The 17,848-nt window shown below is 44.9% G+C and overlaps 1 protein-coding gene across 1 annotated transcript; it reads left to right on the forward strand.

Moving 5' to 3' along the window:
- The first annotated feature begins 10,063 nt into the window (after positions 1–10,063).
- Positions 10,064–15,243, forward strand: LOC109781049 (protein PLASTID TRANSCRIPTIONALLY ACTIVE 10). Its single transcript, XM_020339627.4, has 12 exons — positions 10,064–10,817; positions 11,884–11,943; positions 12,035–12,064; positions 12,162–12,235; positions 12,553–12,634; positions 13,368–13,441; positions 13,595–13,661; positions 13,822–13,914; positions 14,024–14,200; positions 14,311–14,361; positions 14,444–14,595; positions 14,673–15,243. The coding sequence occupies exons 1-12, from the start codon at positions 10,113–10,115 to the stop codon at positions 15,061–15,063; spliced, it is 1,956 nt and encodes a 651-aa protein (XP_020195216.3). The 5' UTR covers positions 10,064–10,112; the 3' UTR covers positions 15,064–15,243.
- The last annotated feature ends 2,605 nt before the right edge of the window (positions 15,244–17,848 follow it).

Here is a 17,848-nt window from a genome sequence, read left to right on the forward strand (position 1 = left end):
AATGTGCATGAATTTCATAAATGTTTGTGAGTTTGTAAAAAAATCATAACTTTCTAAAAAATTCACTAATTTCAAAAAATGTTCGCTAATTTAAAAAAAATCTTCATAACTTTCAAAAATGTTTGTCAGTTTAAAAAATGTTCACGACTTTCAAAAAATATTCCTGTGTTTGAAAAAATGTTCAAAAATAAAGAAAAATTCTCGAGTTCAAAAAATTATGCAAAAATTAAATTTGTTCCTAATTTCAAAAAGTACATGAATTCATAAACTGTTTCATGATTTTTTTAAAAATTGCGAATTTTAAAAACGAATAACCAAAAGAAAAAAAGGAAAAAAACAAAACAGGAAAAACTTGAAACATAGAAAAAAGAAAACCAAAAGAAGAAAAGAAAGGAGAAAAAGGAAAACCTATCCAAGGACCACCGATGGGCAAAAATCCGGATTGGACGGCCCATACAGAGGACGATGCGTGTGGGGGGTACGCGTTTGATCACTATTTCCCGAGCTGTGCGGGGAATAGGATCATCTGGATAGGCACGAGCACGTCTGTCATGTCAGCCCAGCCCATCTAGACCCACATGTCAGCCACTCCCTTGTCTTCTTAAAAAAAATGCCTGAACACATCGTCTCCCTTTACCCGTCGTTGACCATGTCCCACCCGCCCTACCGTTGTTCCCAACCTCGTCGGCCTGGCGCCGACTCGCCGCCTCCGGCCCCTGCTGCTCTTGGTTGCCGCCTCCTTGGTCGGAGACGCCGCACGGGAGGTCACCTCGGAGGGCCTTGTGCCGGCCATCATATGTTGTTGTTCATGCGTGCTCTCGAGGTGTCACACACAACATACTCGTCGAAATGAGTTGGAATGGGAAGTACAGGGGGTGTAATTATGTGACAGAAAAAGTGAGAACGTATACCGGACACACCTAAACACTGTCTAAAAACGTATGCAGATATTTGGAGGGACATATTTACCTATGGGGATAGATGCTCTTGAAGGAAATATGCCCTAGAGGCAATAATAAAGTTGTTATTTATATTTCCTTATATCATGATAAATGTTTATTATTCATACTAGAATTGTATTAACCGGAAACTTGATACATGTGTGAATACATAGACAAACAGAGTGTCCCTAGTATGCTTGACTAGCTCGTTAATCAAAGATGGTTAAGTTTCCTAGCCATAGACATGTGTTGTCATTTGATGAACGGGATCACGTCATTAGAGAATGATGTGATGGACAAGACCCATCTGTTAGCTTAGCACTATGATCATTTAGTTTATTGCTATTGCTTTCTTCATGACTTATACATGTTTCTATGACTATGAGATTATGCAACTCCCGAATACCGGACGAACACTTAGTGTGCTATCAAATGTCACAACGTAACTGGGTGATTATAAAGATGCTCTACAGGTGTCTCCGATGGTGTTTGTTGGGTTGGCATAGATCGAGATTAGGATTTGTCACTCCGTGTTTCGGAGAGGTATCTCTGGGCTCTCTCGGTAATGCACCTCACTATAAGCCTTGCAAGCAATGTGACTAATGAGTTAGTCACGGGATGATGCATTACGGAACGAGTAAAGAGACTTGCCAGTAACGAGATTGAACTAGGTATGATGATACCGACGATCGAATCTCGGGCAAGTAACATACCGATGACAAAGGGAACAACGTATGTTGTTGTGCGGTTTGACCGATAAAGATCTTCGTAGAATATGTAGGAACCAATATGAGCATCTAGGTTCCGCTATTGGTTATTGACCGGAGAAGTGTCTCGGTCATGTCTACATAGTTCTCAAACCCGTAGGGTCCGCACGCTTAACGTTCGATGGCGATTTGTATTATGAGTTATGTGATTTGATGTACCGAAGGTTGTTCGGAGTCCCGGATGAGATCACGGACATGACGAGGAGTCTCGAAATGGTTGAGACATAAAGATTGATATATTGGAAGGCTATATTCGGACACCGGAATGGTTCCGGAGAAGTTCGGGTATTTTCCGGAGTACTGGGAGGTTACTGGAACCCCCCGGGAATTAATGGGCCTTACTGGAGAAGAGAGAGGGCCGGCCAGTGGTGGCGCCCCCCCCCTTGCACAATCTAAATTGGACAAGGGGAAGGGGGGCGCCCCCCTCCTTCCTTCTCTTCTCTCCTCTTTCCCTTCTTCTCCTTCTTGGACTAGGAAAGGGGGAAACCTACTCCTACTAGGAGTAGGATTCCTCCCCCCTTGGCGCGCCCCTTGTGGCCGGCCGGCCTCCTCCTCCCCTTCTTTATATACGGGGGAGGGGGCACCCCATAGACACACAAGTTGATCTTTAGCCGTGTGCGGTGCCCCCCTCCACAGTTTTCCACCTCGGTCATATTGTCATAGTGCTTAGGCGAAGCCCTGCGTCGGTAACTTCATCATCACCATCACAACGCCGTCGTGCTGACGAATCTCTCCCTCGGCCTCAACTGGATCAAGAGTTTGAGGGACGTCACCGAGCTGAACGTGTGCAGATCACGGAGGTGCCGTGCGTTCGGTACTTGATTGGTTGGATCGCGAAGACGTTCGACTACATCAACCCCGTTACTAAACGCTTCCACTTTCGGTCTACGAGGGTAAGTGGACACACTCTCCCCGCTCGTTGCTATGCTTCTCCTAGATAGATCTTGCGTGATCGTAGGAATTTTTTTGAAATACTACGTTCCCCAACAGTGGCATCCGAGTCAGGTCTATGCCTAGATGTTATATGCACGAGTAGAACACAAAGAGTTGTGGGCGATAATTGTCATACTGCTTACCAGCATGTCATATTTTGATTCGGCAGTATTGTTGGATGAAGCGGCCCAGACCGACATTACATGACCGTGTTCATGAGACTGGTTCTACCGCCGTGCTTTGCACACAGGTGGCTAGTGGGTGTCTGTTTCTCCAACTTTAGTTGAATCGAGTGTGACTACACCCGGTCCTTGTTGAAGGTTAAAACAGCACACTTGACGAAAAATCATTGTGGTTTTGATGCGTAGGTAAGAACGGTTCTTGCAAGCCCATAGCAGCCACGTAAAATTTGCAACAACAAAGTAGAGGACGTCTAACTTGTTTCTGCAGGGCTTGCTGTGATGTGATATATATGGTCAAGACGTGATGATATATAAATTGTTGTATGAGATGATCATGTTTTGTAACAGTTATCGGCAACTGGCAGGAGCCATATGGTTGTCCCTTTATTGTATGAAATGCAATCGCCATGTAATTGCTTTACTTCATCACTAAGCGGTAGCGATAGTCGTAGAAGCAATAGTTGGCGAGACGACAATGATGCTACGATGGAGATCAAGGTGTCAAGCCGGTGACGATGGTGATCATGACGGTGCTTTGGAGATGGAGATCAAAGGCGCAAGATGACGATGGCCATATCATATCACTTATATTGATTGCATGTGATGTTTATCCTTTATGCATCTTATTTTGCTTAGTACGGCGGTAGCATTATAAGATGACCTCTCATTAAATTTCAAGGTATAAGTGTTCTCCCTGAGTATGCATCATTGCTACAGTTCGTCGTGCCGAGACACCGCGTGATGATCGGTTGTGATAAGCTCTACGTTCATATACAACGGGTGCAAGCCAGATTTGCACACATAGAATACTCGGGTTAAACTTGGCGAGCCTAGCATATGCAGATATGGCCTCGGAACACTGAGACTGAAAGGTCGAGCGTGAATCATATAGTAGATATGATCAACATAGTGATGTTCACCATTGAAAACTACCTCAACTGGGAGTTAATCTTCCTGATGATAGTGTCATTGACAGAGTTCTTCAATCACTGCCACCAAGCTACAAAAGCTTCGTGATGAACTATAATATGCAAGGGATGGATAAGACAATTCCCGAGCTCTTCGCAATGCTTAAAGCTGCGGAGGTAGAAATCAAGAAGGAGCATCAAGTGTTGATGGTCAACAAGACCACTAGTTTCAATAAGAAGGGCAAAGGGAAGAAGGGAAACTTCAAGAAGAACGGCAAGCAAGTTGCTGCTCAAGTCAAGAAACCCAAGTCTGGACCTAAGCCTGAGACTGAGTGCTTCTACTGCAAAGGGACTGGTCACTGGAAACGGAACTGCCCCAAGTATTTGGCGGATAAGAAGGATGGCAAAGTGAAAGGTATATTTGATATACATATTATTGATGTGTACCTTACTAATGCTCGCAGTAGCGCCTGGGTATTTGATACTGGTTCTGTTGCTCATATTTGCAACTCGAAATAGGGGTACGGATTAAGCGAAGATTGGCTAAGGACGAGGTGACGATGCGCGTGGGAAATGGTTCCAAAGTCGATGTGATCGCGGTCGGCACGCTACCTCTACATCTACCTTCGGGATTAGTTTTAGACCTAAATAATTGTTATTTGGTGCCAGTGTTGAGCATGAACATTATATCTGGATCTTGTTTGATGCGAGAAGTTTATTCATTTAAATCAGAGAATAATGGTTGTTCTATGTATATGAGTAATATCTTTTATGGTCATGCACCCTTGATGAGTGGTCTATTTCTGTTGAATCTCGATAGTAGTGATACACATATTCATAGTATTGAAGCCAAAAGATGTAAGTTTAATAATGATAGTGCAACTTATTTGTGGCACTGCCATTTAGGTCATATTGGTGTAAAGCGCATGAAGAAACTCCATGCTGATGGACTTTTGGAATCACTTGATTATGAATCACTTGATGCTTGCGAACCATGCCTCATGGGCAAGACGACTAAGACTACGTTCTTCGAAACAATGGAGCGAGCAACAGACTTGTTGGAAATAATACATACTGATGTATGCGGTCCGATGAGTGTTGAGGCTCGCAGCGGGTATCGTTATTTTTTGACCTTCGCAGATGATTTGAGTAGATATGGGTATATCTACTTGATGAAACATAAGCCTGAAACATTTGAAAAGTTCAAAGAATTTCAGAGTGAAGTGGAAAATCATCGTAATAAGAAAATAAAGTATCTACGATCTGATCGTGGAGGAGAATATTTGAGTTACGAGTTTGGTCTTCATTTGAAACAATATGGAATAGTTTCGCAACTCACGCCACCTGGAACACCACAGCGTAATGGTGTGTCCGAACGTCGTAACCGCACTTTATTAGATATGGTGCGATCTATGATGTCTCTTACTGATTTACCGCTATCGTTTTGGGGTTGTGCTTTAGAGACGACTGCATTCACATCAAATTGGGCACCATCTAAATCCGTTGAGATGACACCTTATGAACTGTGGTTTGGCAAGAAACCCAAGTTGTCGTTTCTTAAAGTTTGGGGCTGCAATGCTTATGTGAAAAAGCTTCAACCTGATAAGCTCGAACCCAAATAGGAGAAATGTGTCTTCATAGGATACCCAAAGGAGACTGTTGGGTACACCTTCTATCACAGATCTGAAGGCAAGATGTTCGTTGCTAAAAATGAATCCTTTCTAGAGAAGGAGTTTCTCTCGAAAGAAGTGACTGGGAGGAAAGTAGAACTGGATGAGGTAATTGTACCTGCTCCCTTATTGGAGAGTAGTTCATCACAGAAATCAGTTCCAGTGATTCCTACACCAATTAGTGAGGAAGCTAATGACAGTGATCATGAAACTTCAGATCAAGTTACTACCGAACCTCGTAGGTCAACCAGAGTAAGATCCGCACCAGAGTGGTACGGTAATCCTGTTCTGGATGTCATGTTACTAGACCATAACGAACCTACGAACTATGAGGAAGCGATGATGAGCCCAGATTCCGCAAAATGGCTTGAGGCCATGAAATCTGAGATGGGATCCATGTTTGAGAACAAAGTGTGGACTTTGGTTGACTTGCCTGATGATCGGCAAGCCATCGAGAATAAATGGATCTTCAAGAAGAAGACTGACGCTGATGGCAATGTTACTGTCTATAAAGCTCGACTTGTTGCAAAAGGTTTTCGACAAGTTCAAGGGATTGACTACGATGAGACTTTCTCACCCGTAGCGATGCTTAAGTCTGTCCGAATCATGTTAGCAATTGCCGCATTTTATGGTTATGAAATTTGGCAAATGGATGTCAAAACTGCATTCCTGAATGGATTTCTGGAAGAAGAGTTGTATATGATGCAACCCGAAGGTTTTATCGATCCAAAGGATGCTAACAAAGTGTGCAAGCTCCAGTGACCCATTTATGGACTGGTGCAAGCCTCTCGGAGTTGGAATAAACGTTTTGATAGTGTGATCAAAGCATATGGTTTTATACAGACTTTTGGAGAAGCTTGTATTTACAAGAAAGTGAGTGGGAGCTCTATAGCATTTCTAATATTATACGTGGATGACATATTGTTGATTGGAAATGATACAGTATTTCTGGATAGCATAAAAGGATACTTGAATAAGAATTTTTCAATGAAAGACCTCGGTGAAGCTGCTTATATATTGGGCATCAAGATCTATAGAGATAGATCAAGACGCTTAATTGGACTTTCACAAAGCACATACCTTGATAAGATTTTGAAGAAGTTCAAAATGGACCAGTCAAAGAAAGGGTTCTTGCCTGTGTTACAAGGTGTGAAGTTGAGTGAGACTCAATGCCCGACCACTACAGAAGATAGAGAGAAAATGAAGTCATTCCCTATGCTTCAGCCATAGGTTCTATCATGTATGCAATGCTGTGTACCAGACCTGATGTGTGCCTTGCTATAAGTATAGTAGGGAGGTACCAAAGTAATCCAAGAGTGGATCACTGGACAACGGTCAAGAACATCCCGAAATACCTGAAAAGGACTAAGCATATGTTTCTCGTTTATGGAGGTGACAAAGAGCTCGTCATAAATGATTACGTTGATGCAAGCTTTGACACTGATCCGGATGACTCTAAGTCACAAACCGGATACGTGTTTATATTGAACGGTGGAGCTGTCAGTTGGTGCAGTTCTAAGCAGAGCATCGTGGCGGGATCTACGTGTGAAGCGGAATACATAGCTGCTTCAGAAGCAGCAAATGAAGGAGTCTGTATGAAGGAGTTCATATCCGAGCTAGGTGTCATACCTAGTGCATCAGGTCCAATGAAAATCTTTTGTGACAATACTGGAGCAATTGCCTTGGCGAAGGAATCCAGATTTCACAAGAGAACCAAGCACATCAAGACACGCTTCAATTCCATTCGTCATCAAGTGTCGGAAGGGGACATAGAGATTTGCAAGATACATACGGATCTGAATGTTGCAGACCCGTTGACTAAGCCTCTCTCACGAGCAAAACATGATCAACACCAAGACTCCATGTGTGTTAGAATCATTACAATGTAATCTAGATTATTGACTCTTGTGCAAGTGGGAGACTGAAGGAAATATGCCCTAGAGGCAATAATAAAGTTGTTATTTATATTTCCTTATATCATGATAAATGTTTATTATTCATGCTAGAATTGTATTAACCGAAAACTTGATACATGTGTGAATACATAGACAAACAGAGTGTCCCCATTATGCCTCTACTTGACTAGCTCGTTAATCAAAGATGGTTAAGTTTCCTAGCCATAGACATGTGTTGTCATTTGATGAACGGGATCACATCATTAGAGAATGATGTGATGGACAAGACCCATCCGTTAGCTTAGCACTATGATCGTTTAATTTATTGCTATTGGTTTCTTCATGACTTATACATGTTTCTATGACTATGAGATTATGCAACTCCCGAATACCGGAGGAACACTTAGTGTGCTATCAAACGTCACAACGTAACTGGGTGATTATAAATATGCTCTACAAGTGTCTCCGATGGTGTTTGTTGGGTTGGCATAGATTGAGATTAGGATTTGTCACTCCGTGTTTCGGAGAGGTATCTCTGGGCTCTCTCGGTAATGCACCTCACTATAAGCCTTGCAAGCAATGTGACTAATGAGTTAGTCACGGGATGATGCATTACGGAACGAGTAAAGAGACTTGCCGGTAACGAGATTGAACTAGGTATGATGATACCGACGATCGAATCTCGGGCAAGTAACATACCGATGACAAAGGGAACAACGTATGTTGTTGTGCGGTTTGACCGATAAAGATCTTCGTAGAATATGTAGGAACCAATATGAGCATCCAGGTTCCGCTATTGGTTATTGACCGGAGAAGTGTCTCGGTCACGTCTACATAGTTCTCGAACCCGTAGGGTCCGCACGCTTAACGTTCGATGACGATTTGTATTATGAGTTATGTGATTTGATGTACCGAAGGTTATTCGGAGTCCCGGATGAGATCACGGACATGACGAGGAGTCTCGAAATGGTCGAGACATAAAGATTGATATATTGGAAGGCTATATTCGGACACCGGAATGGTTCCGGAGAAGTTTGGGTATTTTCCGGAGTACCGGGAGGTTACCGGAACCCCTCGGGAATTAATGGGCCTTGGTGGAGAAGAGAGAGGGCCGGCCAGAGGTGGCGCCACCCCATTACCCAGTCTGAATTGGACAAGAGGAAGGGGGGCGCCCCCCCTCCTTCCTTCTCTTCTCTCCTCTTTCCCTTCTTCTCCTTCTTGGACTAGGAAAGGGGGAAACCTACTCCTACTAGGAGTAGGATTCCTCCCCCCTTGGCGCGCCCCTTGTGGCCGGTCGGCCTCCTCCTCCCCTTCTTTATATACGGGGGAGGGGCACCCCATAGACACACAAGTTAATCTTTAGCCGTGTGCGGTGCCCCCCTCCACAGTTTTCCACCTCGGTCATATTGTCGTAGTGCTTAGGCGAAGCCCTGCGTCGGTAACTTCATCATCACCGTCACCACGCCGTCGTGCTGACGAAACTCTCCCTCGGCCTCAACTGGATCAAGAGTTTGAGGGACGTCACCGAGCTGAACGTGTGCAGATCACGGAGGTGCCGTGCGTTCGGTACTTGATTGGTTGGATCGCGAAGACGTTCGACTACATCAACCGCGTTACTAAACGCTTCCGCTTTCGGTCTACGAGGTTACGTGGACACACTCTCCCCGCTCGTTGCTATGCTTCTCCTAAATAGATCTTGCGTGGTCGTAGGATTTTTTTGAAATACTACGTTCCCCAACAGCTCTATCACGTGCACTACAATAAGCAAAGACGTGCTGATGATGTCCGCCTTATCCATCGGGAAAAATGAAAATTGAGACATAATTACGCTTAAGGATGCCAGTGGAGGGAGTATATAATTATGTGAAAGTAACACTTGTTAGAGTTGTGTCAAATATTATTTTAAGGTAGGTTACAATTGAACTATGAGTCGTACGCCGTGTAGACAGGATATAGAGTTGTGTCATAATAGGACATTTGTATCCTAGGCCTCTCATATAGTGCGGGGGTAGACAGACTATGTAACATATGCCACATAATAGCACAGGCACGTGGGGTAGCCGGCCGCGTGTGCTAGCGCCCGGGCGACTGGAGTGCGGTATTGTAGCGGTGTCATGGGGAAGAGCGCCCGTAGTCAGGCCCGGGGATGTAGCCATATCAGCGAACCTCGTTAACAAATCTCGGTTCGTACTCGTGTGATTGTTTGGTTCTCGATAGATCGACGTGTGGATCAATTCTAACAACACTTTTTCCATCCGTTTCAAAATATAAATGCGTATATATGAAAAGACAATCTTTGACAAAGATTGACTTTTAAAAATAAATACTTCTCGAGGTTAATATATCATATGCACTACTCTCACTACTCTATTATCACCTTCATCTGGGTTTATTAATCTCTATCATATATATTTGCGGGGGAATCTTATTATTTTCGATCAAAGTCTGACATTATATTTAACTAGCAAAATGTTAACACATGTCACAAAAATATATATTATTAGATTGGTAGTATTCAAATGCAATAGTTTATAATGATTTGCTACGTATAACTTATATTTTATTAATTAAAATATGATCCAAAATGTAAGCGAACTGTAAACCAGGACGGAGGTAGCAGGAACGAGTGAGTGAGAGTAACGGGAGTTTGGAAAAGAAAAGGCGAGATTCTGAAATAAAAATAACTGGTAATAATGGAGCTGGATCGCTCGCTGACAGGTGGCTCCCAGCAGCCGCACCTTATCCTCCCGGCGTCTTAAACCCCTCGGCGGGACGACCGACCGACCGCCGCGCCGTCCTCCCAAACCCCGCAGAAAATGGCGACCAGCGCCACCTTCCTCCACCTCCTCGCCCCTCCGGGCCTCCGCCCCAAGCCCGTACTCCGGCCCCGCCTCCGCCGCCTCGCCCTGTCCGTCTCCCCCTCGGGCCCCGACGAGATCCCCGCCGACGACCCGCCCGTGCTCCCCTCCATCCTCGTCAAGAACACCGAGCCCGAGGACGTGGCGCGCCGCCGGAGCTGGGTCGAGCACGGCTGGGCGCCCTGGGAGGAGGCGATGAGCCCCGAGGTGGCCTTCGCGCGCCACAGCCTCAACGAGGGCGAGGAGGTGCCGCTCACCTCGCCGGAGTCCGTCGAGGCGTTCCGCATGCTCACCCCGGCCTACCGCGAGAAGGTGGAGTCCGAGCCGGGGTACCTGGAGCGCCTCTTCTCCATGCGCGAGACGCCCGAGCCCCTCGAGACCGCGTGGGCCGGCCAGCTCCCGCTGCGGCTCATCCCGCCTCGGGACTGGCCGCCGCCCGGCTGGGAGGTGGACCAGGACGAGCTGGCGTTCATACGGGAGGCTCACAGGGCGGCGTCGGAGCGGGTGGACATGGAGGCGGCGGCCGCCAAGGGGGTGACCAACGTGGAGAAGGTGGAGGACGCGCCGCAGGATCTGGCGCTGGAGCGGTACAAGGTGTTCCTGAAGCAGTACAAGGAGTGGGTGGATACCAACAGGGACAGGCTTGAGGAGGAGTCCTACAAGGTAGTACATATCACTATAACTCAATCGATTATCGGTGTCCAGTACTCGCAAATCCGCACTGGCCATGATGATTCTATGAGAAAATAGTTCTGTCATTGCAGCAGAGCATTGTGAATTTGTTCGGCTATGATGCAATCGAAGGTGGCTTTATAATTTTCCGGTCTGCTTGTAGTTAAATGATTGTTGTGGACTGCAAGTCTGCAGCCCACATACAGGGGAGCTTCTTGAGCCACATAATTGTCATGAAATGTGTTTGATCACTGCTCCCCAGTATTTTATCACCCTTGATAATTTCAAAAGGAAGTGCCTTCTCGCGATTAGTTCAAAAAGGACCTGTAGTATTATTTCAATGGTTATTAATTAGTTCAAGAGGACCCTTGTAGAATGATCATAGTGATGCATTGTGATAGTTGTTCCATGATATATTTCCTTGTTCAAGTAGGCTGTAGAAATGCTCAAATGCAGTAACATGGTATCATGTTGGTATACACTATTCAGTAACCTGTTATGTGCCTGTTTAGTTGCACATTGGTTGTGAACAATGTTGCTCCGCATTCCGTGTACACCTTTGTTTCGACTTTCAACTCTTGTGATTGGTGTTGGCTGGCGGTGCATTATTATTTATTTTGAGATGAACTTAAGATATCTGTTTTGCATTTGCCCTGGACTGCAAAATATTCAATAAGTGTTAACTTCATACTTTCCCCAGTAACTGAACTTTGGAGCCACTAGCCTAAATTGTTATTTGTCGGGTTATGGACGTTACTATTGTGGACATAGCACTATGATTTCCTATAAGCTATACAGCTAATAATGATTGTATTTTGCCATTATTACTATCCAGGCTAGCGATGGTTGCATTTCACTTAAGAAACACAGCCTTTTAATGATAGCCCTGCAAGCTAGTCAACTGGTTTTGGTTCCTTCAAATGTTCTGGTTTCTTCAAATACTTGGATTATCACAATGATTTTGAGTCTGGCTTGTCATCTCCTCAAGTGTTTGTAGCCATTCTCATCATTTCAGGACTGAGCAGTAATATTCTACTTGGCTATTTTTGTTATGCAGTTTGATCAGGATTACTACCCTGGTAGACGAAAAAGAGGTAAGGACTACCGAGAAGATATGGTATGTCCATTTGCTCTTGAATTTGCTGCCTAATTTAGTTCTATTTTTCCTGGTCCTGTTAATTGCTGATTTGTTGATTGCTTTTGTGCAGCTGGAACTTCCATTCTTCTACCCTGGACAGGTTCCACTTAAACTTTTGATTGTACCTTCCCTCTTCAGTAACTTGCTGACTGTTACCATTTTAACCTTTGATAAATGGTTCAATCTACCACATGCAGATATGTTACGGTAAAGTGATCTCTATTCACCTCCATCAAGGAGCTTTTGTGGATATTGGTGGCACACATGATGGGTATGTACTCCTCTAAATCTTCTGCGCAATTGTGGAGTTACCATGGCTGATATTTTAGTAACATTTTGTTGTTGTCTTGCTTTCAAATGTGACCTGTTAGCTACGGTGAATAATACTACATGGAAATATTAAGGGCATCTGCATGTTGGCACGAAACTGCATCACAATATTCTACCAATAGCATTATGTTGAATGATGATTAATGAATGGCACTCAGGCCTAACTTTGCCTTCTTAGAATATTCTACTGTTTTTACATAACTTGTTATAGTAAAGAAAATATTTAATTTGTGTGGCTGCATCTCTTTATATGTTTAGGTGGGTGCCAATAAAAGGAAACGATTGGTATTGGATCCGCCACCATATCAAACCTGGCATGAATGTCTATGTGGAAATTCTGGTTAGTTATCCTTGAAGTTCATTTTCCAATTTCTGTTGCTGCTTCTGAAGATATCTAATGGTAAACAATATGTAGTGGAGGAATGCCTGGTTATCCACATTGCATTATGATATGTTAGTGGTGCTTTGGCATTACCAAAGTACAATTGGACCTCGAGTATTTGAACCCGAGCTCGCATGTCCCTGATGAACAGTAACATCCGAAAAAATAGTAAGCAAAATAAAAAAATTCTGATTTTTTTTGTGATAAACATTGATGAATGTTTTTACCGCCTGCAATTTTTTGTGATGAAATGACATTCATGTGGGTCTGGGCCAAAAAAAATAATCAAAATCGATGCTCTGAAAAGACTATTGTTGGAAGCATTGATTTTTTTTGTCCAGACCTCCACGAATGTTATTTCATCACGATATTTTGCAGGATGTTAAAACTTTCATCAATGTTTATCACAAAAAAAATCAGATTTTTTTTATGATTTTACTGTTCATCAGAGAGCATGTGAGCTCGGGATCAAATGAGCACTTTCAAGTACAATTTTGTTACTCCCTCTGATCCATATTACTTGTCACAGCTTTAGTACAACTTTATACTAAGCTGCGACAAGTAATATGGATCGGGAGTAGTTTTTTTTTATAAGATATATATTTTTTTCTTTGCAACCTGGACCCTGGAATTTCAGTAACTTTCGTAGATATGCCTTACTAGTGAATTATAACTATCTATTATTTTGCAGGCCAAACGAGACCCATATCGGTTTCGTTTCCCACTTGAAATGCGCCTTGTCTATCCTAACATTGATCACCTAGTGTGAGTGCCGTCACTAACTCACTATCCTTATCCTCGGTCACTCTGACGAGTCCTGATTGTGTGACGGCTTTAATGTCCGTTGTGTTATGCATTGCTTCGATTTACCTTCAGTCTCTGTTGACTCAGGGTTGTCTATCTTCTTCCTTGCTGCAGATTTAATAGGTTTGACTTCCCACCAATATTTCACCGTAAGGAGGATACAAACGAAGAGCAGCTGTGGGTACGACTTTTCAATTGATTTAACATTTGCTCTCTTGATTCTGTTTTCTGCTACTTCGTTAAATCTAGTAATTCCCTCAAGTATTTTCACATTATTTTTGTTCTTACTTCATCAGTGCTATGTGCTTGTGTGTGCTTCTTACCTTTATATGCACTGACAGCGCGAAGGTGGAAGGCCGCCCATTCCTAGGAAAAAGCCTTTGACAGACATGGAAACAGAACCTTTGGTGTCAGACCACCCCTTTGTTGAAACGGTAGCCATATATCTACCGCTAACATGCTTATGTCTCTTGCTCCCTCCTAGTGTTTACACTTAGTTCCCATTCGATAGGTTTAACAGGAATGTTTTTTATTTGCTTGCAGCTTTGGGAATGGCATAATGCGGAGCAGATGATTTTAGACCACGAGGATGAAAATCCAGATAAATTCAGGGATGTGACGTACGAGTCAACAGTTGATACATCCTCGTTCGACGAAGAAAATAGGATTCAATACACTGAAGGGCGTGTCAAAGAAACAGTGCTTAAAAAGAAAGTTGTGGTACGCATTTGTGTGTCGTGATTACTTTGATCATCGTTGGGTGTTTATTTCACAGTACAGCGATCCCTTAATGATATGCCCATTGTGGTTCTGAACTTTCTCTGTTGTAGAATGTAAACATCAAAGAACTCGATATGAAGGCTGCTCGTGCTGAGCGTGAGGTACCGTTTCTTCCATCTTTAGCTGGATTTTGTTTAGCCACTCTGCCATTCCTTTACTGATGCTGAAACTTAACTGACGCAGGAGATTAAAAGGCTCAAAGCGGAAGCACAAGAAAGAGGAGAGGAGTACAAAATCGGGAAGATGCGACGGAACATAGAAATGGACGAGTACGATCTGCTGCAGTGGCGTCGCTCCTACGAAGAGAGGGAGGCTCTGCTCAGAGACATATGCTGGTAACTGCAACTGAACAACAGGTTTCATCACACTCAACACACACGCTCTCATTACTAACATCTATATAAACCGGCAGCCGGAAGGCCCTGGGCCTCCCCATCGAGGAGCCGGGGCGGTACGACGTGGACGAGACGGTGGTGTACGGCAAGGACTACTACGACCCGTCGAAGCCGATGTACCGGTACGACTACTGGGGCGAGCCGCGCAACACGGAGAAGGTGAAGCTGGAGCGGGACGTGGAGCGGCACAACCAGCAGATCATCGGGGACGCCAAGAAGTGGTGCGAGACGTCGTACGAGGACTACGTCCGGAAGAAGACGCTGCGGGAGGCCGCCGAGTCCCGGGAGCGGCGGAGGAGGGCGGCGGAGCCGCAGGAGGAGGAGGAGTACGACGACGACATGGACCTCGACTTCGAGAAGATGACCGACCCCCGCGCCCCGCACAACCGGTTCTACATCACGAAATGAAAAGATGGCGTGGCGTAGAGATTTTAGGTGTAGTAGTTGTTGTTCTGTTGTGTGCGAGAGTTGTGAATATTTGGTAGCTTCGTGTCTGTGATAAAGCTATGGTTTGGCACTCAATTGTACGGTTGTGCCGTGCGTGCCTATGGTGACTTTTCTGATCAAATGCAAAGGGGAATTTAGGAAGGGACAGTTCCAGGTCAAAGCAGGCGAACCTTACCTGGTTTGGAATGGATCAAACCCTGCCTCTGCTCTGGTAGTACTAGTATAAGAAATGGTTGGTTGGTTGGTTTTGTAGAGTAGCCATGAGCAAAGAGAGAGCGATCCGGTGTTGTGACCTGGCTGCATTTTGAGGCCCTTTTTAGAAAATCAACCAGACGGGTTAGGTACGCTCACATTGTTATTATTTTTAATTTAATATAAGAGTAAAATGCATCATAAGTCCTAAAACTATTGGACGTGTGTCAATTCAGTCCTATAACTTTGAAACTGCAATTTTAGGTCCTAAAACTATTGGAGGTGTGTCATTTTAGTCCTATAACTTTGAAACTGTAGTTTTAGGTCCTAAAACTATTGAAGGTATGTCAGTTTAGTCCCATAACTTTGAAACTACAGGCAATGAGTGGCATGATGGCTTGAGCTCCAACGAGGAGAGTAGACTGGCCACACAGGTGATGGACGTGCATGTTGCAACACACATTGTGACGTCAAAGTGTATGGACCACTTCTGGGGAAGTAAACACATATAAAGAGCTCATTTGAAAAAATGCACCATAGATGCTAGCCATGCAAGCTTAGGACATGAGATGAACAAACATACATAATTTGGGGACCCAAAACTATAGTTACAAAGTTATAGGACTAAGCTGACACACCTTCAATAGTTTTAGGACCCAAAACTGCAGTTTCAAAGTTATAGGACTAAACTAACACATCTTCAATAGTTTTAGGACTTATGGTGCATTTTACTCTTAATATAATAACGAGACGGCCGCCAGAAGATGTTTGTTGGTTCATGCGTGAAGCTTGGTGCGGGCGTATGACGTTCCGTCTCCGTGTGTGCGTGCATGCAAATGCTTGTGCTCGCAAGAATGGGCGCTTGCGACAATGGCACGCCAAACCGCCAAGCCAAGGCGTCTCTCACCATGCTTGTTACGTGGACCGTCTGGAATGAGCGAAACGCAAGGGTCTTCAAGCACAAGAGCGCCCCTCCACCTGCATTGCTTGACTCCATCAATACTGAGGCCAACCTTTGGGTCATCGCCGGTGCAAAAAAATTAGGGTCTCTTATTTTGCAAGAGTGATCTCATGCCAGTGACTTGTAACAAACTCTTTTCTCTCTTAATTAATGGATGAGGCAAAGCTTTTGCCTCCGTTTCAAAAAAAAAAGAATGGGCGCTTGTATGGCGTCCCTGTCCCTGATGCTTGACCCAAGTCGTTTACCAGGACCGTTACATGTCCAGCATGTGAGGTGCGGTTTCACATAGCCCGTGACCGTCCCCTCACGTTAGGGTTTTCTATCCCCTCACGTTAGGGTTCCCCTCCTCCAGGCGACGGCGGCTGCCTTGGAGAATTTCGCTCCCCTGCCCTCCTTGCCGGCCGTCGATCTCCGGGGCTTTGCTGCGGGGCGACGAGGCTGACGAAGACGCTAGGGAACCCCCGCTCGCGGAAACCGTGTCTTTCTTCGGGCAAGAGAAACAACAGATGGCAGATCCGTCTTCAAGCTCGGCTACGGCCATGAGCGATATGGAGGCGATGATGAAGGAATTAGGTCTGAAGGAGGATGACCTAGAAGATGTGGTGATCGAGGAAGATGAGCTACCAGAGGATGCCACCAGGTGGATGGCGCTGGCCCATGTCCACACAGATAAGCCCTATAGCCAATATTGGTTCTTCCGTAACATGCGCGTGGCGTGGGATCTTGCACAAGAGGTGAAATTTCGTCCACTAGAAGAGAATCTTTACACCCTCCAATTCTCGTGCCTCGGCGACTGGGAACGTGTAATGGAGGAGGGGCCCTGGACCTTCAAGGGTAAAACAGTGGTGATTGCACCATATGATGGCTTCACAAAACCATCTACAATTGAGCTAAACAAAGTGGATATATGGATCCAAATCCATGACTTTCCTGAGGGCTACTTCTGCAAGATAAAATCGCTGTCCTCTACCGTGGGTGAATTTATCTATGCTGAGCCAAAATCCCAAGACTTTGAAGGTAACTTCTTTAGAGTGCGTATCAAGATAGATGTCACAAAGCCCCTCAAGAATGCTGTCTCGCTTGTCATCAAGAAGCAGAAGGAGTTTGTCAGATTGATCTTCAGGGTTAAGTATGAAAGATTGCCGGACTGGTGCGCTGTGTGTGGTCACTTGGGCCACAAATACAAGGAATGTGGTGATGGAATCCACCTTCCGGGAGCTCTGGTATACAAAGACCTTCAGGCAGCATGGTTCAGAGGACCAGGGCGTGGTCCAGGTGAAGGCAGGGAATCTGGTGGTGGACGAGGCAGAGGCCGTTCGGGTTCAGGTAGAGGACGAGGCAGGGGGAATAATCAAGATCGCCCATTATATGACGATGAACCGGCTATGGGAAACTCTGCAGATGCGGAGATGGAAGAGGTGGATCGAAACAGAAAGCGTGTAGCCTCCCAAGCTACGGTAGCGTCAGTGCCAGGTAGCAACCAAACTCCGGGGGGTAGCAAGCTCCTTGCCCTCCCGCCGCCAACAATGCCGGAGAGCCCCTCTTCAAAGCAGGAGGCAAAGAGAAACAAGTCAACACCACAGATCCCTGTCA

Source organism: Aegilops tauschii, chromosome 3 (assembly GCF_002575655.3).
Source record: "Aegilops tauschii subsp. strangulata cultivar AL8/78 chromosome 3, Aet v6.0, whole genome shotgun sequence".
NCBI classification, from domain to species: Eukaryota; Viridiplantae; Streptophyta; class Magnoliopsida; order Poales; family Poaceae; genus Aegilops; species Aegilops tauschii.